Raw genomic sequence first — 25,521 nt, forward strand, 5'->3', positions numbered from 1 at the left:
ACAAGTTAGGGGATTGATTTAGGCACAGCCACCCAGGCACCCTAATGTGCATCATTTCAACCCTTAGGCAAGGAGGGCAGCTTTGTGGAGGATAGATGCAATGGGGGACTTCGTTTCTCCATGCCAGTATTTCAACAAGCTCAAGTGACGACTTCTGTTTCAACAGCCACCTAATTCATACCCACTGAATGGTTTAGACTGAAATCTTTTTTCTTCTCCTATGGGTTGACTCCATTTCTGCCTCTTTCTGCAACAGGCCACCAGCTCCTTTGATGTCACTAACCTGGATTTGCAATGTTGAACCCCCTTTTTGCACACTATCCAAGTCAAGGGAATTTTGTTCACCTCTCCAGGTTATCTCAGAGGAATGATAGGCTCCATAGGCTGGAGTCTGCCCTAAGGCATGCTAAGGGTCGTGTATCTAGGAGCCAGATCATGGTGCTTGAGACTTATTATGTAAAATCTGTGCAGAAAACCAGGGGATATTAATTCAGGCACCACTCTGCAGTTATCAGCAGGATCTGGCTTGCATTTCACCAGCTTGGCTTGGTCCATGCTGCCATCTAGGTCTTCCTGCCTATTTCCTATTCAGCATGGAAATACCCTAGTAAGAGCAGGGACAATGAACTGGAGATGTGGGGGCCAGCTCCAGCCTACCAAAGCAATTTTATCTGATCATGGAAGCACTGACAGGTCAACCTGGTCATGTACAGTTGAGCAGGTGCCCAGGTGAATCCAGTGGGCTCTTGATGAGTCTGGTGAGGTGTGATGTAGTTGTATTGGTGATGTTCCTGCACACCTGATCATGTCCCCACACACCTGGGATTACACTGATGATGCCAATGTTGATGTCAGCATTGTGAACAAAAAAAACTATTAAAAATTGTGTGAAAGAGCTACTTCCATCAAAAAGGATTAACATGAGTTTGCATCAGGATGATGGCAAAGTGGTGAGACCAACACACAAATGAGCAGGGATGGAGCCACTTCATGTACAAATATGGTGTCCAGGGCTTCTGCTTGGGTAGACACAATCTCTCTGGGCCCATCCCATCTTGATTTTTGCCAGGACTTGGACTGGTTGTGGTGGTCCCAAAAGCAATGTACCTGTTCTGATGGCTGTTGGTGCAATCCCACCATCTGTAAACAACAGGAAACTCTTGACTGAAAGAAAGATCTAGCATTACGGGGCAAGTGACTGCAATAACTTGAACAAGCTTAGTGGGTTGATGGTGCTGATGCTATAAGATGCTCCTCACCTTGATCCACACCGTTGGTGTTTCCTTGGCCCTTCACCCACTGCAGCCACCATCCAAGGCAGCAGATGTGGCATCAGCACAAATGAGGCTCCCTGTGTTATGTCTGGGCGATGTTACTGGCTTGGTGTATGATTTCTGGTTTATTATGGCATTCAGGATCTGCGCCATATGCTGGACATCACAAGACATTGGCAGAGCTGACCCTCCAGCTTCACCTGTGCATCCCAAGCTGGGAGCCAGGACTTGGACTCTGCTGATCCCACTAGTTGAAGCAGAAGGGTGACAGCACAGCGGGTTTTGTTTACAGCATGCTAGCAAATGTAATCACCATATTATCAGGAGCGTGATTGCCCACTGTGTTTGCTGGGGAGGAGTGAGGCAAGGTCAGCTCTGTACCTTGGTTGAACTCTGCCAGGACAGCTGAGTGTCAACTCCACCATGGGTTTCAAAGAAAGCACTAACATGTTTACTACCCTTTGGTAAAAATTTACCCTTCTTCTTGTTGTCAGAGCTGGTTGTTGGAGCTGGCCTGGGACACACAGAGCAATGTTGTGAATCACCACTGCCATTCCCCTGGCCTTGTTTCACCTCCCATTGGGACCCCAACGACCAGCCAGAAAATGTCATGCGTCCTCATGCAGAACGTTGCTCCTGAGCAAAGTAAGTCTTTAACTTCTAGAGACTTTCCTCCTGCATTTACTGGAGGGGAATGGGTAGGGTGGGAATAGCAGGGAATGTTTTAGGGAAGTGAATTCGGGAATTTTAAATGAGCAGCTGGGTCCCAAGGGTTAATATTTCCCTAAGCAAGAGGACAAACAATATTGCATGACCTAAAGCCCCAATTGCAGCCTGACGGTGGTGTCCAACTTATGACGCACATTATTATGCAGCACATTTCTCATCTATCAAAATGAACTGAAAGGGGGCAAAAAAAAGCAAATAAATAAGATCAGTGGTGTTGTATCACCGGCTCTCCTTGCAGACTTTGCTGTACTGATAATCATTAACTCTCCCAAACTGAGAGTCATTGCAGAGCTCAGGAGTAAAATATGGAACATCTCATGTTTAGGTAAAAAAAATATATAGTGTATATTTGATGCTGCTCATAGAGAGAAATGCTTGCAGTGTTTCCACAGTCCTTGGCCCTGTGGCATAGCCTGTGTGTGCTATGCAGAAAATGACCCTAAAAGGATGCATATAACGTACATAATGAAAGAGAGGGTTTAAACCATGTTTTAAGAAAGAAATACAAACGTCAATCTAAAAATGTATTTATTGGGCTGCTAATAATGAACAGCGGTGAGGGTGGGGGGTGATGAGAAGTATAATGAAAACCTCAGAATCTGGGCACCCTGTATGCCCAGAACTCACATAAAACAAATCTCAAGCATCCTCTGCAGGACGTCTCCTCCCTGCCTCAGCCAGGAGAGGTGGCAGAGACCCCCCCAGACCCACAGACACTGATCATGCAAGCTCAGGTTTTGCATGCTCAATGCTCCCCTCTGCTTTGAAAGGGAAATAAATGGGCAGCTATTGAGGAGCTCAAGCCTGGCGTCAATGCTGGGTGGAGGATGGGGTGAATGGAGAATTTCCTCCCCGCTGATGCAGATCCTACAGATGCTCAATGGGACACCTCGGTGCCAGTCCCAGCCCTCCCAGTTCCCGACCAGCTTCAGACACCCAGGAACTGATTTACACTGCTGTAACTGGGATTTGAACCTGGCCTCACAAATATAACCTTTCCCCTTAATTGAAACAAAATATGTCAATCTCCTGAGCTCAGAAACCCATATTCTTAAACACAGAGCTCTGTCTCCCATCATTAGCACACAAACTGCATTACCTATAAAGTCTGCTTACTCCAAGCAAATGTTTCTCCATTTTTTCTTTCTTTTTACTTCAATTTGAAGTGAAAGGTACAGTATAGGATTCAAATGCCTTTGCATTACACGGGTTTCTGACCACTTGAAAACCCCATGAAAATGACCTCACAAAACTGAAACGCTTGCGGAACTGTGTTGCGGCGTTCCACTCCGCCTAGCTGAACTTCTCTTTGATTTTCTTTTATTGCTTCACACGGCACTTAGCTTCTACTTCTTTCTTTTTTTCTTTATTAAAAAAAAAACAAAAACAAAAAAACAAAAAACCAACAAAAACAAAACAACAAAAACCAACAGAAAACCCCAACACCACAGATCCTGCTTCAGCTCTTTCTACACATCAGTATCCCTACCCTGTGGATGTCGCAGGAACATCAGGAATTGGCCAAAGAGGTGGAACTATGGAGCAGCTCCAAGGAAGAAGACAACGTGGTGGTTCATCACCCAGTGCCGTGTCCCCACTCATTCCCACACCAAAGGCTGGCGGCAGGGCTGCGGGATGGGAGAGCTGAGAAGGACCTTGCAGAAGGATTCTGAAATTCAGATCTGTCCCTGACAGCTGCTAGCCCACTTGCTGCAATCTGAACGGTGTCTCTGACTTCTCTTTGGCTCAAGGATTTAACATTAAGGCAAAAATAAGACACAGTGTAGAAGCTCCATCAAATCTTTGGCACAACAGCAACAACGACAACAACAAAAAAAAAAATGACTGTACACATGAGCTGAGAGGGGAACATTTCCCAGTTAAGCAAAGGGAAAAGTGCTAAATAAATTGCACGTACTAAAAGGTGGCTGGCTTAAAAACAATAAGAAGCATCCTTGTCCTTTTTTTTTTCTCCTTTCTCCTTCTTTTCCTTTCTGTTCCAGAGACTGAGAAAGTTCCTTGGCCAATTGTCATCTTGAAAAGGGGCTTCTGCAAAAAAGCTGCTCGCAGTCTTCATCTGGATTGTGCAACCTTTGCCAAGAACAGATGTAACTGGCTGGAAGCTCTTCTGAATTCTCCCTTCCCTGTTATTACTCCTGGAAAGAGAAAGATCCAGCATGAGAACAGTGAACGTGTGCTGTTCTGGTGGCTCCTCACACAAATGACCCTTGTTGGGGTTTCCTTGGGACCCATCAACCCACAGTGTGAGGGTTGCAGAGTTTGTAGGGCATCGACAGGTAGGTGGGCAGAGTCCTTAGTGTGCTGGGAGAGAGAAAGGGAACAAGGAAAGTTTGGGAAGGAAAAGGAACAAAATGAGACGTGTTGGCAAATGCTTGCTTTGGAAAAGACCTCTGGGTCCATTTTCAGAATCAGAAGCCAATCTCAGAATTACAAGAGGGAAGCAAATGAGCTGGTGCGGCCCAGACCTGTGGGGCTTATTTTGCTATTGTGGTTATCACATTTATTTCTGCACACACAGCTCCTCAGCCCACGGGAGAGGCAGAAGCAGGTGTATGTGGGTAACTGGTACAGAGAGTTATGGCCAGGTTTACTGCTGCCATCGTAAAATGCACAACTTCAATGTGCAGCACTTTGAGACAGGAAAAACCTCATCTAAACCCCCTCTGACATTAAAATAAGCCCTGTGAATATCCCACAAACAATCATTAGCATACTTCAAAACACAGTAAAGTCCTTTGGGCTCGCTCTTTCATGAGGTCACATTGCAGTTGGCCAAACTGCCTTCATCACGTGGGCTCCTAAATCCTCCTTTAAGTAACTCAGGAATTTAGAAACTTGGAAATCAGATCCCGTTTTCTGAGTCCAACCACTCGCTTTTTGCCAGTGGATTTCAGAGCTTTCTAGGGTGCAGTGCAGCACCTTACGGTCATTTGGACACAGTCATCAATTCTCCACACAGACCAGGCGTCTTGATGACAGTCTAAAAAGGTCAAACCCCTCAAAGATTGGCCTGAAAAGTATTCTTTCTCAGACCCTTTTGTTGCTGTACTCTCTCCCTTTTCCCATTATTGGATTTTGCAACATTAAGGTACAAAGTGCCAGGACTCGGTAGGTCAGCCTGATGGTTGGACTTGGTGATCTTGAAGGTCTTTGCCAACCTAGATAGTGATATGGTTCTATAATTCTCTGAAAGTATTATTAGGGCTGCTGCCTGTGAGACGACCCATCCCAGGTGAGTATCCACTCCAGGCTAAGGGGGTGGGGATACAAGACCCTCTCTGCAGACCCTTCCTGCACCAGGCTTGCCCTTCCAATTGGCACCCAGCAAATAAGAAAATGGAGCTCATCATGCAATTACTATCAATGATTTGTTGTCTCTTCTGACTAACACACTACCTGGCGTTGCTCTGGGCAGGAGGAACTACTGGCCTAATAAGCTGGGACTCAGGATTTTGAATAAATGGGGGTTGGGTGAGAGAATGACAAACAGCCTTGTGTATTACAAATGTTTCTGATAGGAAACACCTAAAACAATTTTCCATCAATAAATTATGAATATTAATAACCTATAACAGAAATGAGGGTTATTTAATTTACATCACATGGAAAGAAAAAGAAGAAAAAGGAGGGGAATAAAAGAAGAAAAAAGAGGGGAAGTGAAGAAAAAGGAGGGAAGTATTGAATGTTCTCATTAAGGTCAGGGCCCTGAGCAGCCTGATCTAGTGTGTGACAAGCCTGCCTTCAACAAATGGGTTGGAACTGGATGATCTTTAAGGTTCCTTCCTACCCAATCCATTCCGTGATCCTATGATTAATATTAAAAGACAGAATTAAAAGACAGAGATGCATCCGCTGTTGCTGTCTGGAATGAGTCTTAGTGAGCAAACCCCCTCCCCTGTAGGAGCAGCCTCACCCTCACCCAAAGTCATCCAAGTCAGAGAGACCCCAGTCCACCTCCTTGGGGGCTCTTGAAAATGCTGAATAAACAGCACCTGATACTGCAGCTGGGAAAAATGGGGGAAGTAAGAAAATGGGGTGAGCAAAGGTGGGTCAAAGTGCAGCAGCTTTGGGATGAAAGATGCATTAAGGAGGACGTATAGAGGGAGGAAGGGATAGATGGATAGAAGGATGGAGAAATGGAAGGAAGGAATGGAGGGGGAGATGAATGGAGAGATAGAGGAAGTCAGGGAGAGAGGGAGGGAAGGATAGTAGGAGGGAAGGAAGGAGGGATGAAGGGAGGGAGAGATGGAGGGATGGATGAAGGGAAGGAGAAATGGGTGAAGGAAGCCCTGCAAGGCAGTGGTGAAGCTCAGCAGAACTGCTTGGTCCCAGGGGCTCACGGAGGGTTGCTGGGTGGGAAGGGGCTCTGCCTCTCCCCGACCTGCTCCCACTCCAGCCAGCAGCTCAGAAGACAGATTTATTGAACAGAGTCTGCTTTAAACTAATAAGCACAACTCCCCTGGCTCTCGAATTTGACAACTGGCCCAACGACCTTGGTGAGTTCGCAGCATCCCAGAGCATTTCAATCTCTCTAAATCAAAGCACTGTTGGAATGGAGTCAACCTTTGTTCCAGGGCTTCTCCCATCTCCTCGAGTCACATTTTCTTTTTGCTGGAGTTACCTGATAGCTGTGTTGTGGATCTCCCTCTGCCCATGCTAATAACTGGAGTAGAGAAAAACCTCTTGGTTTTTTTTTGCTCAGGCCACAGAGAATCCTCAGCCTCACCCTGTGCTCATGCACATTTGCTGTTTGCGTCACTGGGGTGCAGGGGCATCTCAAAACATGAGCTATAAGCAGAGGGCAGGGAAAACTCACAGAGCCTCCTGCTCCTCCAGAGACTCTGCTGCCTTGCAGCCGCAGACAGGCAGACGGACGGGAAGGGTCGCTGCTCTCCTGTGGCCCAGCTCTTCCCCGGGGAAGCAGCCTGGCTGCCTGCCTGCCTGCAAGTGCGAGCAGGGGAAGGGAGCTATTTTTAAAGAGGAACCTCTGCTTGATCAGACTGCAGAGAAAGGGAGCTCCAGCCTCATTACCAGACTCCCCTGGAGTGCAGGATGGGAATCCACGGGGAAGAAATGCCGTGCAGATCACCCGAACACGATGCGGTAACACCATCTGATATCGCTATCAGGTGATCGATTGCCCCCAGGACCGGGTGAGCGAACCAAGCTGGGAGCTGTGCCTCCAGCTCAAGGCTCCATGTAAATAAATCATGGATCCTGATGCAGAGTTATAGAAAAAATCTGCTTCGAGCAAACAGAAATGCCATACAAATTAAGCCTGACGCTACCATTTCTCTTTTACAATCCCACTCCCAGCGAATAAATGTGCTGCAGAATGTGGGAATAAACCTCACCTACAGCAGGAAATCTGCTTTTAGGCAAGCAGCAATGGGGTAGCACCAAGGCATGGCAGAACACCACAATAACTATTTTATATAATGCAATAATTACATACATAATGTGAGCAATTTCGGTGCAACAGACTGCAACAAACGGAGCGGCGTTTCATTCCGTGGCTGCTCCTATATCATCTAATTATCAGGGAACATATATATATAGCTCATCTTTTAATTTCAATTCCTTGTGTCTGTGCACATCCACACACATACGCACACCCCAGGGCTCAAAAACCCAAGAAACTAAATTCCAGCAGAAAACTTTTATTGAGCTCCAACTGCTCGCCTGTTATTCATAACCCAGTTTCCTCTCTCACAAAGAGACCTTTCGCATGGTTTTCTTTTTCTTTTTTTTTTCCTTCTGCCTCGCTAACAGCTGCTCGCAGTGTTGTATCCTGAGTGATGATGAGGTTCTGAAAGTGTTTTTTTGGAACAGATGGCCAGGAGAGAGCCGGGGAATGTGCCAGCAGCGAGCTGGGGAATGCGCCAAGTCCTGCAGTGACTGAGTACTCCGGGTTCCAGCTCGCGTGCCTTTCCCCTGCCCTCTGCCCCAAGTGGCGCCAGCAGGACTTCCCAGCTCGCGCTCCGAACATCTGGAGTCTGCGACTGCCAGAAGAGACGGGGAGGAGAAGGGGGGGGGGGGAAGCCAAAAAAAAATATAACACAACCACCCAACCCAACCGCCCAGCCCTCCCTCCCGGCTCCGGCACGGCTCCCATGCTGCTGCCGAGCAGAGCGACCGGTGGGAAGCAAAGAGGGGAGGTTTTGGGGGAGTGATATATACACACATACATACATATATATATATACACACACATATATATATATATATTTTTTTTTTTTTTTCTGAGGAGTTTATTGTTTATTGTCTGGTTGTTATGGGGTTGTTATGGTGTTAGGGCTGCTTTGCATACGGTGTTTTGAGATGAACAAAAAGCTGTTGTCGTGCTGCCTGGAGAGTGGGTGGGAGCTGCCCTGTAGACATGGGGAGCACTGCTCTGTACCCCCAGCACCAAACCCTCCCAGAGTCCTTAATGCAGCCATTCTGCAGGGCATATGGACCACAGAATCACAGAACCATTAAGGTCAGAAAGATCACTATTTTCATCCAGTCCAACCACCAACCCACACCCATGAGTACTCTAGACCACATTCCTCAGCACCACAGCTACGCTTTTAATGAACACCTCCAGGGATGGTGACTCCACCACCTCCCTGGGAAGCTTGTTCCAATGCCTCACCTGGAGCATTGAGAAATATCCCACAGCAGGACCCAAAGTCCTCATGAAAACCAGCTGAGGCTTTCAGGGGACTACTGGCCACCTGCAACCTGTCCTCAGCTATTTGCTGGCACCCAAGCACAGCTCCAAAAGGATCCAGAGCTCAGCTGGGCTGTCACAGCTGAAATCTCCGTCACTCTGAATCATAGAATCATTAAAGTTGGAAAAAGACCTCTAAGTTCACCAAGTCCAATCACCAACCCATCCCTACCAGGCCCACTAACCCATGTCCCTCAGTGCCACATCTCCACCTATTTCAGACACCTCCAGGGATGGTAACTCCAACAGTGCAACTCATGCATGCACTGTGAAGGGCGTAACTCAATGCAGAGCCCTTTTATAACCAGCCAAAGGGCAGCTTTCAAAAATGAACTTTACCAGAACTTGCCACCTCCCCATGCAGCTTATTTTTTTATTTTAGGAAACTGCATTTGTAAGCCTTCAGTTACCCCTTTGGCTGCTTATAAATGAGATCTCCAATCACCAAACACCCCTAGTCAAGTCTCAGTTGCAGTGACTTAAATCATTCTATAACAGCAGTTAAGACTGGAAAGGGGAATTTTTTTCTTAGCTAAAATAGCTGGAGAGGCTAAAGCCAACTTTTCTAATTAACACAATGGATTGGAAAGCGGGAAAAAAAAACACCCATTAAATTTCCTCTTGCAACAACGAAGTCTGCACAACAACCTAGCGTTAGGGACAGCAGATAATTCACCCTCAAAAGCTAAGCACAAAGCGATGCAGAATCCAGCAAATGCAACATCTGGATCCCCCTGCCTGCCAAAACAAACTCCCATCAGCTACTTTTTTTGTGTGTGAGATGCTCATAGTGCCACAGCACGCTGCAATCTGCCAGGGAAACAAGAGACAGGCGCAAGGAGAGATGCAATAAAACGGAGATGGTAGCAGATAAGGGCGCAGCACAGTGCGAATGCCGGAGGTCTGCACTTGGGGCTTGCTGTGGATTTCTCTTTAAAGAGAGAACAAAAAGAGAAAAACAACAACAAAAATCCACCCCGAAGTCTGTAACTCGGAGGAACTGCTCAGCAAGCAGCGGTTTGCGAGACCTGATTAAAACCACGCTCGGCACAGAAAACGTGCCGATTTCAGAATTAATGAGCACGCGGTGATTTTGGGCCAAGCCATTGTATCCTCCTCCAGCCGCCTGCGCGAGACCCCCCAGGAGAGACATCCTTCCACACCACCTGACATCCAGAGCTCCCATCTTCCCCACTCAGCTATCCCAGATTTACTGCCCTACTCTGACAACAGCCTTCCCCTGCCTCATGCTTGCAATGCCATCCATGGCTTGGACATACCATAATTGGGTGATCAGTTCAATCCTGTCTTTGCATCTCCTGTCTTTGTGACTCCCATCCATTGGGACTTGCTGACTGCTTGAGGTTCCACAGGAAACCCCAGTTTTGGCTCCATCTTCAACTGCCATGTGCTCTTGCCATCACACAAGCTTAAAATAAAATAATTCCTATCAGCAAGGGCAACCCAGAGGCTCTTGGGTTGCCCAGAAAATCCTCAACGCAGACTCTCCTATATTGCAGAACTGCATTTGCAAGACAATTTCTAGAAAGGAAAGGGAAAGCATGGACCAGGATCCTGCTAACATCAAAACTTGGCTCTCCTTTTCAGACAAGGTATTTGGAGGATGGTAAGGATGTGTGTCCTTGGAGGACATGAAGCAAAGGCAGATGTTCTCCCAGTTATGCTATTTCTGGGACTGATGGTGGCCTGTGTGGAGGCGGGATGGTCAATGTCCTGTGAGAGTTTCATTGTTCATGTGTTCTCAATAGGATCAGGGCTTTTCTCCGCACATGCGCTTTGGAGCAAAAGCCATAAATGGAAGATTTTTAATTCTTAATTTATTTTTTTAATTAAGGGTGGGCACAGCCCTAACCCTCATATGTGAACAGCCTGGGACTTGGAGCCACTTGAAATCTGGCTCCAAGTTTTCTGTCTTGAAGCTTGCGTTGGTTTATGTAAGCCAAGACAATGAGTCTCAGCCCATCAGGCACCAAAAGCCTCAACACCAGCCCAGTGAATTGCCCAGCTGCCATAATGGATGTTCCATTTTGACCAATGACTTCCTCCATTTAGACCTTGAGAGGCAGCTCAGCCCCAGGACTCCACTCCCATCTCCTGCCCTATGCCTGGTGGCACTGCAGCAGTGTCCCTGAGCCACCGGCACCCATTTCCCTGCAGTAAATACTCAGTTTCAGGCTGTCCCCATATGCAACTTCTGCACCTCCTTGACCACATACTGCTGTGCACATCTCACCTGGCACTACAGCTCTAGGGGTCAAAAATACGGCCTCAGGAAGTGACAGAGAGTGTACTATTGTGTTTATTTATAACCCTAACTTCTGAAGGATGATTTGTTGGGCTGAAAAAGAGGAAAACCAGGGAAACCTGCCCGAATCAGAGGCAGACCTTAACGACACTGGGAAGGAGCCTGCTCCCCAGCTTAGCTGTCCATTCATCCATTAAAGTCCCGCTGATTTATTATCCTACATGACAAGCGAGCCCAGAAAGCAGGGGGAAGTTCAATGCAAGTTTACAAAACTCTTTTTGTCATAAAAGCCCGAACAAAGACATCAATCACTCCTTTAATTTACCCATGTCACTTTCCAAGAGGAAAACTGGCCGAGCGCTCCGCTTCCTCCTACCGCAGCTTGATGATGATTTCACCTAATTGGTTCAGCGTTAAGTAACCTAAAGGAATGCGATGCGTAATTAGATTCAGCGTTGTTTCCTCAAGATACCCGCATGTCCTTCAGGTCATACGTCTTCCTAATATGTTTATATGTACAACATCTCCATTAGCTACTTTTTTTGGGTTGTTGTCAGGCGATTTTCGTGGAGATAAGTGTTAGATTAAACAAAGCAGAAATCACAGCCGGGCGGCCGCGTTTTGGGCTCTCCAAAAGGCTGGTTGCTTTTAACCAGCAACAGCCACAAGACAACGCTAATAGGATCATGTTGTGTTAAAACACGAGGGGGGGACTAACGAGAGGAAGAGCCTGGCGAGGAGAGCAAAGCTTTTGATTAGCAAGGAATGTGGTTATTACAGGATCAGACAGAAAAAGCAAGGAGCTGAGAAGTGGGAGAAAGACAAGGAGTGAAGAAGCAGGAAAAATTCGAGAGGTTGAGAAAGGAAGGAAATGGCTTCGGATTTATTTTTTTTCCCCCTCTTTTGTAACTTTTACTGTTATTTGGGGGGTGGAGGAGGCTGCAACATACCTTCCTTTTTTTAGATCTTCCTTCTGCTTGTAAGGTCCTAGTGCACTGCTCCACGCATTCAGAGAAGCTCATGTTACTGTGGTCAGCGCTGTAATCCAGGTCTGCTAGTCTGGCCAGGGAAAGGATATAGTTACAGGCTATTCTCAAGATGGCCAGTTTGGACAACTTTTGACCATAAGAATAGCAGGGAACCTAGAAAGGGTAACAGGGAAAGAAAAAAAAATTAGGCCAGAAAAACAAAATATTTCGCTCGAAGCACGACAAAACAACTGTAGGTTATTTTCTTAGCGGTTTTTAACACAAATAGGAACTCTGTTGATAAAGGGCCATATGGTCCCAACAGGTTTTGCAGAAGAACTCCCCCGCTGATCTCTGCGGGAACGAAGCAGCATGAGACCTCTCAATTTCAGCGGGGCAGTTCTGCTCAAAGTGTGATGGCAGGACATGGGATGCCTGCCTGCCGCTCAGTTGGCTTCTCAAACAGGCCAGACCCTGTTTTTCTTGGAAAATCCAACCCCCTGCTGCCAGCCCCTTGAGTGACTTGTCCCAAGCATCCTCCTCCCCATAAGCGGCTGCAAAGCCATCTCAGCCTTACGGAGTAAGGCAGCAATGCTGGCAGAAGTGACACATGCTCAAACAGCATCACTCACAGCTTCCAAATCTGCTCTGAAATTCCCACCCACTGCCCCACACTGAGCAACAAAGCGCCCATCGCTCTGCCTCTCAGGAAGGCACTGCCTGATTTAAGTTATTTCTTTACCCTTGAAGACTTTTGGTGTAACGTGAAACATTCAAACGATTCAAACTAAGCAGCACGTATCCAAATAAATGCAAGGGGTACAGAAGGTTGGACTGCTTTTATATCGCCATCCAGCAAAACGCTACATGTGCGCTCAATTTTAGGCACGCAGCTTTGCTATGTCCAGCTTAAAGAGAAAATCCGCTGAGTTCAAATAGGCTTGGGGCCCCGTCCGCTACTTTACAAAATTGCTAAAGGTCATTCAGCCCTTAATGCACAAGAATCTATTGCCTATGGGAAACTGGAGCCGGGCATTTATCTGAAATCCATCCTCACTGCTCAGGCTGTCTGAGCGCCTGTCAATCTAAGTTTTCATGCAACATCAATCACTGCAATGGCTGAACGTCCCTCAACCATCTGCCTCCATACCAGCCTCCATCCTCCTCATCCCTCTAGGGTATCACGCTCTGCTTATGGTTGGAGATTTTAAAGCTTCTTGCCATGCTCGTGCCTGAGCTTCTCTTTTCTCCGCATACACGAAGCCAGGCTCACCCCTGGCTTTACATAAGGTAAGAGGGGTTAAGAGGGGTTCTGCCTCTCTGCTAACCCCATAGCAGCTGTGTGCAGATATCAATGGAAGAGCAGAACAGCTCAGAAATATACAGTACTTCCCCAAGTATTCTGCCAGGCTCCAATAAATGCCAGCTCCACGAACCCAGCTAGATGTGCTTCCTTGGTATTAGCAACCTACAATAGATCTTTTTGTTCTTTAATTTGGCACAGTAAGTCGAAACCCTGGCAAAAGCAGCATCCACAACATGCTTTTTCAGTTCCCTCCTCCTTCTCAACACCACAGCCCTCCTTTTGATTGCTTTGAAGCTGGCTCCCACTGTCCTCACTTCAGGTCCCCCAGTTCTTGAGGTGAGGGAAACACAGATTCATCTCCTCTGTATTTTCAGTCCTCCATCATCTATGGTTGGACTAGATGATCTCAGTGGTCTTTTCCAACCTTAATGATTCTATGATCTACCTCTTTTCTCTCATCTGACTGCTGTATTGCAGCCATCCTTGCATCTCTGAGCACCATTGTTGCTTTTCCCTGAACCTGTCCTCACCCTGGTGTGTCCTTGGGGAGCTGGAAGAAGCAGAACCACATGCAGTATTCACTCTGTGGGTGCTCTCCACATTTATCTAGCTGATGCTGATGCCCTCTGCTTCACCTCATGCTCTCTTTTTTAATCACTCCTGTTTTGATTTGCGGCCTCTACTGGGCACTGACCTGAGATTTTCATCTACAGAAACTCTAGGGTCTCCTTTCTCTGAGATTATGGTCAGTTCAATGTCTATCATTTTCTATGTGTAATCTGGTACAGCTTTCCCCATATGCACTGTTTTACATCTACATTCTACCTCTTCTTAGTAGAGGAAGCTTACTTTCCAGCTTGGTTTTGTCAGATGCTTCAAAGGAGGAGCTCTGCCATAGAAATTCAGACCAGCTACATCCCAACTAGATCACTCTTATCCATGAGCACATGGATTTTAATGGAAGAACGCCGCTGACCCCATAGACCATTTGGCTTGCACGATATATCTGAGGTGCCAGCGGCATCTGACCTCTCCAGAAGCAAGCCAGCAAGCTTCAAAGGGCCTTTTTCTGTATGTATCATCTGCTACTGATACCCGTGTGGGGGCTGGGGATCTATTTATTCTCTGGGAATACCCAGTGGGACCACTGCTTTGACCTCCAGTGGCATTTCCACAGTGCTCCTATCACCAATGCAAAAAGGAACACAACATCCACCTTCAGATGGTAATACCTGGCCCCCAGATGCAGTGAGCTGAGTTATTTCGGAAGCAGAGTTTTGGGCAACAGAAACACCCAACCGTCTTTCGACACCGATGTCAGAAGAACAGTGGAGATCCCAGATCAAACAGCAGCACACCAGACCAAAGCAAGACGCAAACCAAAATGAAAAGATTCAGTGAAATGTGGGAATAATTTCAGAATTGGACAAAGGAGGAAATTGAATCAAGTGGAAGGAAAAGCGACCATGAAATCCTTGAGGCTGATGCACAGACGCTGTCCAGTTCCAACAGGAGAAGACAGGCAAATGTCTATTTTCCTCATCTGTTTTGCTCTCTTTCTTTCGTGACCTGTCCATTACTCACTTATTTATTTATTTACTTATTGGAACAAAGTAAAACTCAAACTGTTTTGGTTTTTTTTTGGGGGGGCTGCTACAAATTCCAAGAAAGATCTCAGTCTTAGCAGAGTTGACCAAACCCTTGCCTGGTGTTACACAACACTTCTACTACACGATGCAACGAAGTCCAAACTGGAGCTGACCCGTATATACACAAGAAGAATTTCACCCTATGAGGCTCAGATACCACTGTGATGGGTGCGGGGCACCAAAAGCATGAGATAAGAGTTTTTGCCATGGTAACAGTGTTAGAATAACTGTTTCATACGGACCCTCCCTGTCTTGGCTCAGCTCCTGCCATTTTAAATGTTTCCTTTTGAATTAAACATGGGAAATTGAGAGAGGAATGAGCCACTTAATTCAAATCCAGATCTTAAGCTTCCCCAAGCAGTGGGAGGTGAAGAAAGGGAACTTTGGTTTCAGCACTCCTTTAGCACAGAGCCAGCAGCAAGGAGAGGAGGATCTGCCCAGGTTGAGTGAAGGATGTCAGTAACACACCTGGATGCCAAGAAAATTCAACCCAAAATGGAGTATGTTAGACACTGGAAAAGCACCTGATGCTGGCAGAGCCACATGGTGCTGAAGACCTGTGCTGTATCTGTAGTAGGAGGTAGCATGACCAGGTGTGTGCCGTGCTCCAGGTGAACTCCAAGCCTACTCCTTTCAACATCCTCTCTTGCTCATCATGTCTGAGCCCAACGAGGAGAGCTGCGAAGGTGGGAACTGAGCAGATCTGCTCAGAGCTCAAGTTGCTGTGCATTTGCCTCATCCGACCCCACTGATTTCTGCACAGCTCACCATCTTGCCTGCATTATTTGCAATGATTTAAAGGAAACAGGAAGGAAATGCAACTGAAACTTCAGCCTGATCTGAAGGAATGAAGCAGAAGGCAGTGAGCTGGGATCAGAAGACACCTGCTGGTCCTGACTGTGGGATTTTGGGGTCTCGTCAGCGATCCTCAGGGTGAAGCAAGGCAAGATGCATGCTCTCGAAGCATATTACTGTGCAGAAGAGCTCTGTTTTGGCAGGAAGACAGGATGGGATGTGATGTAACAGGTCTGGTCCCTTCCATCTCTGACGTCTGTAATCAGAGGTGGTGTCCTTGGAAGATGCTCCCTTTGAAGTTGATGGGATGTCTGCAAGGCTCTTCACCAGCATCCACCAAAGTCGTGATCCTGGAGTCCATTCTTACTCATGTCCAGCAGAAGGGACCAGGGGTACTGACAACAATGGGGCTGCGGGGAAATTTGGGATTATCCCAGGGACTTGAGCAGCATTAAGGCAGTTCACACTGCTGAACATCTGGCTGGATTGTGCTGTCACTATGGAGAAAAGCGTGGTTTAATTTGTATAAATATCCTTTGGACTTGCACAGATAAGGCCTTTAAAGTCAAGTCCTCTCCAGCTTTGCACTGCATTCCCCCAAAGAAAGGAAGACATTGGGCTTTGGGAGTCCAGACCTCCTTGTTATTATAACATAAGTGCAGCTTAGCACTATGGATTTGCAGAGACCCAATCCACGTGAAGGTCATCTATTTTGCCCCTTGGCTACAGCAGGAAAGCTGGGGAGGCAGAGAAACACCTGTGTTTGCAGCACATCATCAGCTGAGACCTCCTGACAGCTGGCTCTTCCACAGCCATAAGCTGTTGCATTTACCTGTCCTGCAATTCATATGGTTTATTTTTATGCTAAACTACGTCCAAGAGAGCAGCTGGTTGCCTCTTCCCCGTGGCCTTTTAAGAGCATTTCACTGTCTTGTTGTGCCTCATGCCAAAACACTTCCAAAAGGTTCATATACACAAACACTGCTTGATAGTCCTGGTGTTCTGATTCCGCTCCATGTTTTGCTGGTTCTGAAACAGGTCCTCTGCCTCTGTCCCCATCACGTCACCTCTCTGGGGATGGCAACTGTGAAGTTACCGGGAGCAGGAGGAGAGATTAAATACTGACTGGTTTTGTCTAGAACATCACTGCTTGTTTTCACAGAATCCTAGAATCATTTGAGTTGGAAAGGATCAGTAAAGGCCAAACAGTCCAAGTCCCCTGCAGTGAACAGGGACACCTACAGCTCCATCAGGTGCTCAGAGCCCTGTTCAGCCTGATCTTGAGTGTTTTCAAGGATGGAGCATCCATGTCATGCCACACGGATGGGCAACCTGTGCTTTGCTAAAGACAGATTACTTCATGGATTTGCTGTTCACACGGCATGGATTCAAACCCTGCACGGCTGGATCCTGTAAGCTGTGAGGGCAAATGCCATGATCACAGAACCATAGCACCACAGAATGGTTTGGGTTGGAAGGGACCTTAAAGCCAACGCAGTTTCAACTCCCTGCTGTGAGCTGGTTCCCACCCACCAGATCAGACTCCCCAGGATCCCACCTAACCTGGCCTCAAATGCCTCCAGGGATGGTACTCGGAGGGGTGCTTTGGCATACAGTCCCAAATACCCCATTCTGTCCAACCTGTGGGCGTTGTGTCAGATTCTCTGCAAATCTCTATTCTAGCCGGCCACGGGCAGCAATTTTACACCACTGGAGTGGGAGGCTCTTGTTCCGCTGCCACCAGTTTGTGTAGCAAAGCATCCACCCAGCAGACAAACCTCGCTTAAAAATGTCAACAGGAACAAAAGCAGCAGCAGTCATGACCCAGGAGCCTTCTCATCTCGGGTGGGTCCATGCTTTCGGATAACCCAGCTCCCGGTTCCTCCTAACTCCTGGCTCCCCTGCTGCTTGCATTGCAGCAACATGAGTTCACTCCTTGGAGCGAATGAATTGGCTTCCTGCAAACAAAACCTAGGTGTGGTGCTGGGTGAGTTCACCCCACGGAGCAATTCCAAATGGCAGTCTGCTTAACACGGCCCCACGCCTGGCTCCGCTCGGGTGCCGACGGTCCTCAAGTGCTATGCCAGGAGGTTCTGCACCCTTAAAGCCTCCTTCTGGGCACAAAAAATATCATGCTGTGAGCTGTAGCAAAGCCTTTACCTTGTTGTAGGTGTTCTGAACCACCTCCCAGTATAATGACCACACCAGAGGGATGCTTCAGGAAGAAGCCCAGGGCCGTAGTGCACAGCAAATCTCCTCCAGGTGAGGAGTAGGGAATGTTTTTGAGGGTGATATTTTAGCAGAGTAGTTGCTACCTCACATCTCTGAATGGGTCAGGATCAGCTGGGGAAGGGGAGAATAGCTGCACTGTAGCTGTGGTCACATCTGGGAGGTTCTGCTCCTTGGTTGGCACTGAGAGCAGCATAAAGGTGGGACCCACGCAGGTTGACAGCTGGACTAGATGATCCCAATGGTCTTTCCAACTTTAATGTTCCTATGATTCAAGCTAGGACCAGAGCGAGATGTACAAAAGGGGGGGGGAGGGCATGGATCTAAGAAGGCTCCAATCAGGAATGATGAACGCAGATGTGTGATAGGGAAGCATCCCCCTCCTCATCACAGGGACTGAAGCCTGGGCAGTAATCTGAGAACAGCTAAAGGCAGGGAGCAGGGGCTGCTCTCAAAGCCTGCTGGATTCAAAGCAGACCCCTTCCTCCGATTTCAGCGGGAGCCATAAGAAAACACAGAGGTTAACTCGGGGTGGCTGCAGCAGGCAGAGCAAATACCTCCCGACAGGAGTGGGATTTGTGTCAGAGGATAACATCAGTTAGACAGCAAGGGGAGCAAAGAAGCCTCCTCCTTTCTGACACACAGCCATTGTTTTCAGGATTTTTATGCTCTCTCTTGTGCTCTCCCTTATTTTCTCTCCCCTTGCATCGCTCCTGGCCAGTATTTCATCATCTTCCTTAGCTGTTAAGCCCCAGTGCCTCCCAGTTCTGTTTCGACTGCGCTTTAAATAACTGTGGCATCACCCAGGGCTGGCTCAAACCACTGAGCTGCCCCAGTTAATACTGTGCTGCTCACATGGGGAATGCAGCCCTAGGAGACTCACGAGCAGGTGATGGAGTGAGCTCTCAGCCTCCCCACAGCAGCAAGGGCACAACCAATAACTGGTTACATATGATGGTGGTGACAAACCCCAGTTGCTTTCAAACAGATGTAACTTCAGATTACATGGTTTAATTAGCAAGGCAGTGATGGGCAGATGGTTCAACAAGATGATCCTGGTGGTCTTTCCAACCTCTATGATATTAAGACAGAGGGTGAGCACGTGATGGTGCATCCCAAAAATAAGATGCAGAAAGCAGACAAGCATAGGTTGATACATCTACCAAAGAGCTGCAGCCTTTGAGGGGCTTGTGGCTCAAGCTGCAGGTTCTCAAGTTGGCCTGCTGGCTGGATGAGAGGTAATGGCCTTCAGTTGTGCCAGAGGAGGCTCAGGTTGTACATAGAGGGGACTTAAGAGTGGTTAGTTATTAGATCAGGCTGCCCAAGGAAGTGCTGGAATCACCTGGCAGGGGGGTGGTGGAGTCACCATTCCTGAAGGTGTTGAAGAAATGTGGAGATGTAGCTCTGAGGGACATGGTTAATGGGCACGGCAGGGATGGACTGATGGTTGGACTAGATGATCATAGCGATCTTCTCCAACCTCAATGATTCTATGATTCCCACCTATCTCCAGCGCCCACCTTGGCTCTGCATATCCCTGGAGACGATTCCCACAACCACCTGCACCCTACTCCTCAGAGGAGGGAGTGGGATCTTCCTGCACTCATTTAACTACAAGCCACAGTAGTCACATGCACATTGGCAGCTCAAAGCAAAAGAATCCCTAGGAAGGGGGAAAAAAAACCTCAGGCCCAGCAGCTCAAAAGCCCCATAAATGTCTAAAATATCTCCAGAACCCACAGGAGTGCAGAGAACAAGCCTGTCAGCTGCAAAAGCAGAGAGCCCTGGTAATGCAGTGGTGAAAAGATTTAGGAAAACACCAATGTACTTGAAGGGAAAATTAATGTCTGTGGACACATTTGCTCCCAGCACAGACTCTAGCTTGGAGGCTTGACATGCTGCTTTGAGGAGGAGCTGGACAGCAGTGCTCCGGAGAGAAAACAGATGTGCAGCATGGGCAGGCTCCAGATCAGAGGCGGCTGGGGTGGTTGTCTCCAGCTATCGAGGGAGAATCTGCTGCCACCTTAGGGTCTGTGAGCACAGCTGAGATGCCCGACCACAACCCCTGCATATGCAAAATGAGCTGCTGGATGCGGCTTGCTTGGGTGACCACAGAGAGCACTCCAGAAGCAGAGGTGGTGGCCACATCCATGCTGTGATATGCTTTGAGATTTCATGGTTGTTATGCTCTCGCTGCCACAAGGACTTTGTGGATCTAATGGGAGCTTACATAGCTGGTAATTGAGGCCTGACATGGTTGGAAATTGCCCTGAAGAGCTGCAGGGATACTGTTCCACCTCATCTCCTTCAAACCATTGAATGGCAGAATGGCTTCAGCTGGAAAGGAACTTAACATCCATCCAGCCCCATCCCCTGCCATGGGCTGGGTGCCTCCAACCTGATCAGGCTGCCCAGGGTTACCATCCAGGCCAGCACTGAATGGCTCCAGTAATGGCACATCCAGAACTTCTCTGCACAGCCTGTGACAGGGCTTCATCACCCTCTGAGAAAACATTTCCTCCTAATGTTCAGCATAAATCTCTCCTCTTTGAGTTCAAAACCGCTGCACTGTTGCAGACACCGAGCTGTGAAGATGAGAACGGACGGGAGCAAAGCAATGACCTCAGGTCCCATGAGCTTTGTGCTGCATCACCACATCGCCAACGCCTGGGTTCATTGACCACCCACAAGGGCAGGGAGCAGAAGGGAAAACAGATGCAAGTGACAACAGGTCTCATCTCTTACTGCAACTCTACGGCATCCTGGGGCAATGGAATGGTGCAAGAACCCGCAGAACAGCAGCCGTGTGGGTGTCCCAAGGTGGGAGGTAGAAAGAAGGACAGGAGCAGCACTCAGCAGGAATACTTAAGGAGTGAGAGCAAAGCACAGCAGAGCTATTTCCTCCTCTTTAAAGTGTTCTGTAACAGGTATGCAGTGAGGTTTTCCATGGGGAACTATGCTATTAGCCTTGAGTCCTGCATCAATATAAGACTTCGACAAATGGCACTTGGGGAACTCATGAAGGAAAAACAATCTCCCAGATGAATAGATGAGCACCACAAGAGGCAGGACTGTGGAGAAGGAGATGCATCTCAGGAGCATCTGCTTTTTGGTTCTGTTTTATGGGACTCATATGGTGAGAGATCCCTGCTGGCCATAAAACAAAAGGGTGAGGACGATGGCAATGACACATCCCTCTTTCCGGAGCCAATAGCTGCCCATCTATCTGCCACCTCTGGCACAGCCAAGTGCTCAGAGCCATGGTTGGATTATTCCCTCCATGTATGAAAAGCCTGTCGTTGGCTTTTCCTCCCCCAAAACTGACAGCAGCAACAACAAAAAGCCTTCCTGCCATCTGGAGAACTGGCGTCCATGAGCCAAAACATGTGTGCCAGATGCACACAGCTGCTGAGCCCATCTGCCTGGCACACTGTGTGCCAGCCACTCCTCTTTGGTGGGCTGTCACTGGGCATCCCATGGAGAGACACAGCTTGTCTGTCTGCCTCCTCACTGGGGATAACTGGGCACCCTACAGTGGGACTGATCCTGTGACAAGCCCCATGTTGCCAGTTGCCTTCAAGGATGGTAAGGCAATGGAACAGGCTGACCCAGAGAGGTGACAGATGCTTGAAGACACTCAAGGTCAGGCTGGATAGGGCTCTGAGCACCTGATGGGAGCTGTAGATGTCCCTGTTCATTGCAGGGGATTGGAGCCTTTAGGAGTGCCTTCCTACTCACTCAAATGATTCTATGATTCCATGTCACCATGGGTGAGCATCTCCAGCCCCACGTACCCATCAGAGAAGGGAAAAGGGAACAGAACCCATGCAGGTACCACCAGCTCCTGCATCCCAATCCCTCTCTATAGAAGGGGATCCTTGCCACAGACCTGTTGATTTCAGCACCTCAGGAACTAGCTCTCTAACACATTCCTATCCCAAAGCAAACCTCTCCATGCTCTTGCCTCTCAGCCCTGCTTGGCTGGGATGGTTCAGATAGAGAGTTCCCTTGCACTGTCCTGATCCCAAAACCACTCCGCAGCACCGGTGTGAACGATTTGAGTGACAAGCCAGCACTGCTCCTATGTGCAATGAAGCCGACTGTCACCTGATGTCACGTACGGCACCAAGCACGCCGCTGGCAGCCCGTGGAGAAATGAATCCAAATGTCATCCAATACTGATCGGGACAGCCAGCCCACCCCTCAGCAAATCGCTAGGAAAACCTCGCAGCAAACATTTCTCAGGGAACGATTTCTTTCTGTCCGCAGAACGAGCACAGCTCTGCCAATACGCTCCAGCGCTGACCCTGGAGACTGGCTTTCATGGGAAGAGAGGACAGCAACTTGTTCTTCAGGCTCTTTGGGCTCCCAGCTGAGTCCTGGGCTGAAATGATTTATGGACACAGGGCCAAGGCCAGGAATCTGAGGCTTTTCAAGAGTTGCCCATTTCCCAAAAGAGTGCGGCTTTAATTTGTTGCTTGCCTGACTTCTGCTTGAGGCTCAGCCTAGAACAAGATTGCCAGCGAGCTGGGAAATCAGAGCTACTTCCCCTTGCGGTTTCAGTGGTGTAGATGTCTGTCCATGGAGAATTAGACTGACACTTCCAAACACGTTACACACAGCCACCAAACAACCGAGATAGGGAAACAACTCAGGGAGACAAAATAGATCGCGCCCGGGGTTTCTATTTCCAAATGGCAAACTCAGCATGGGAGGGACATCCTGCCTTAGTGCTGGTAGGCAGGGAGTGCCACACGGTGACTGAAGCCCCTCTGTGGTTGAGGTGCCCACCAGCAGATCTCTCCTGACACACAGCCCTGGAGGGACGGGCGATGCAATGCTCAGCATCTGTCTGAGATGCGAGGCTCAAAGGGCTCTGAGCACATCTCCTTCATAAGCACCTGGAGAAGTTCTGCCGGTGTTTGACGGAAGGGCAACAAAACCAGGATGGCTGGGAGCTGTTACAAGGGGCAGAGATAGAGAAACTGGGGTCAGATCGGGGCTGGACACTGAGTTATCCTCATAGGGAAGAAATGAAAACTGCTACCACTGGGGTACAGCTTTGCTCCCTCCTCCTGCTCTCCCCTCACCCTCTGCATGTTCAGAAGGTGATGAAGATGGAGGGTTTTTCTCCACATCGTTCACCTCACAGAAGCCCCACCTTGCCTACAAGAACACCTCTATTATTCACTCTCAGAACACCACGAGGATTTCCTAAGCCTTCCCATGAAGAAAGCCCAGCACTATATACACATCAAGCAAAAGCTACACGAAAAAAATCACAAGAAACTCATTGGGATGGGAAACTCATCGGGAAAGGTGAACCACTGAGCTCAGCCCAAGCTACAGAGGGAAACCCCAATGGGCTTACAGAGAGAAACCCCAGTGGGCTTACAGAGAGAAACCCCAACGGGCTTAAGCATCCCACCCAGCGCCCTGTGCTCCCCCCAGGACAACCCATGCCGGCGCACACACGTGCTGCTGGATGGAGCACACAGCGAGCCGGGCTGATGCTCCCAGTGGCTTTTTCGTTTGCGCTGCCTTCTCCTCCGTGCCCTTCTGTCTCCGGGGCAAAACAGAAATGAGAAAACAAACAAACAAACAAATTCCCACCGCAAGCGAATGAAAAGTCCTTGTTTCTCGGTCCCGACTGACAGCACAGTTCCACGCTCGGCGCTTTCAGGCGACATCCCGTTCTGTCACCGCATCCCTCCCGCACCCCGTTCCCCGGCACCTCGGCCCGGCAGGTACCTGCTTCCGCAGCGCCTCGAAGGCGGCGCTGATGGTGTGGACGCGGGTCCTCTCCCGGGCGTTGGCCAACAGCCGCCGCGTCTGCTGCAGGGCTTTGATCTCCGACGAGACGCCGGCAGCCTCGCCCGGCCGCGGGCGCGGGGAGGCGGCGGGAGGCGGCGGCGGAGGCTGCGGGCGGGCGGCGGCGGCGGGGGGCGGCGGGGGAGGCGGCGGCGCGGCGGGGAAGGCGCTGGCGGCGGCTCCGAGCGCGGGGGCTCCGCGCGGTTCCCAAGCGGGCGGCGGAGCCGGGGGAGGCGGCGGAGGAGCGGGGGGCGCGCGGATCCCCGGCCGCCGCCCGCTCAGCACTTTGAGTTCCACGCGGAAACTTTTGCAGCCGTGTTTGCGTCTCAGCCGCCGCAGCCCCCCGAGCTCGGCGGCGGGACAGAGGCGAGGCCAGGGCTCGCCCTCGGCCAGCGGCGTGCTCCGCATGGCGCGGGGCAATGCGCGGTTGCGCTCAGCGCCCGCCCCGACGCTCCGCTCCCGGTGCTGCCGCCGCCGCCGCCGCCGCCGCCCCGCTCCGCCCGCCGCCGCCGCCCATCTGCGCCCGCTCGGCCGCGTCGGGCAGCGGAGCCCCGGCTCGCTCCGTGCGTCCGTCCGTGCGTCCGTCCGTCCGTGCGCTGCTCCCTGCAGCCCGCCTCTCCCCGCCGGCAGCCGGCCCGCCGCGCAGATGAGCGGCTTTAAAGAAACAGGAAGGCTGGCTTTTTTTTTTTTCCCTTTCTTTCTTTTTTTTTTTTTTTTCTTCCCAAAACAGCTGTGCTGCCAATCTCCTTTGTTCATCCCCCCCCCCCCTCCCCTTCCCTTCCCTCCCACCCCACTCCCACTTTCTTCTTTAATCTCGCTCTTCCAATGCGATGGAAGAGAAATCCTGCCCCCCGGAGACATGCGGCGACCCACCGTGTGCGCTTGTTTTTTTTTTCATTTTCCCCCTCATCCTTTTCCCTCTCTGTGGAAATTCGGGATTCGTTCATTTCCCCTCGTGGAGATCCTGATCTGTGCGCTGGGGCTGCCTGACCCTTAACCCTGTCCATGGCCAGGACGTTGGAAGCAATGATCTTTAAGGTCCCTTTCAACCTAAGCCATTCTATGATTCATTGACTTCATGCAGCTCTCCTAATGGTGCCCTGAGCACCCTGGCAGGATGGAAAGCAAGAGAAGCTCGAACACCCTCCTCCATATCTCTCCTGTTGCCACTTTGCCTTTTGTTACTCCCCCAAACCCACTCCTCCGTTGCAGCTCTGCTACCAAATTTGGATCCTCTTGCGGGAATTGCAGCATAAAGTCTGTTGTGCTTTTTCATAGGGAGAACCATGGAAGCTGGACTCGGGGGTAATTGCTATGGGCCATGAGCTGCATCCTGCTGGCCCCCTGAAGTCCCTGAATGGCCCTTTCTTCCCCATCCTACGTGAGGGTGCAGACCCAGCATGGCAGAGCCAGGTTGGAAGAGAGGGCTGTAGAGAGGCAGGGGTTTGCTTAAGAACGCTGCTGGAGCTGGGAATAAACTTCCTGCAAAGACTGTGGGAAAATGTGGGTGTTGTTTTTAGAAGTATCTCCATTATTTAGGTACTTGGCTTCTGTTGTGGTCATCACTTAAACCCTTTAAACAACAGCATATTGGGAATCAATGGTGTGTAAGGTGTGAGATGCTTGAATTCACTGCTGGAAAAGGGACTTTGGTTCCTAACCATCCTCCATGGCATGTCTACCCAGCAGCCATGGGTGAGCAAAGGGTGCTCTCATTGACCTAAATGAGATCCATGAGCAAGACAGGCTCTGCCCAGT

At 49.3% G+C, this 25,521-nt stretch overlaps 1 protein-coding gene across 1 annotated transcript; it reads right to left on the reverse strand.

Moving 5' to 3' along the window:
* Positions 1–2,514: 2,514 nt before the first annotated feature.
* ATOH8 (atonal bHLH transcription factor 8) lies at positions 2,515–24,410 on the reverse strand. The gene is made up of 3 exons (XM_072335211.1): positions 23,704–24,410; positions 11,956–12,147; positions 2,515–4,159 (listed from the first exon to the last, which is right to left on the reverse strand). Exons 1-3 carry the CDS (start codon positions 24,169–24,171, stop codon positions 4,154–4,156), a joined length of 666 nt encoding a protein of 221 aa, XP_072191312.1. The 5' UTR covers positions 24,172–24,410; the 3' UTR covers positions 2,515–4,153.
* Positions 24,411–25,521: the final 1,111 nt, after the last annotated feature.

This window comes from Excalfactoria chinensis, chromosome 4, assembly GCF_039878825.1.
Source record: "Excalfactoria chinensis isolate bCotChi1 chromosome 4, bCotChi1.hap2, whole genome shotgun sequence".
Classification (NCBI taxonomy): domain Eukaryota; kingdom Metazoa; phylum Chordata; class Aves; order Galliformes; family Phasianidae; genus Excalfactoria; species Excalfactoria chinensis.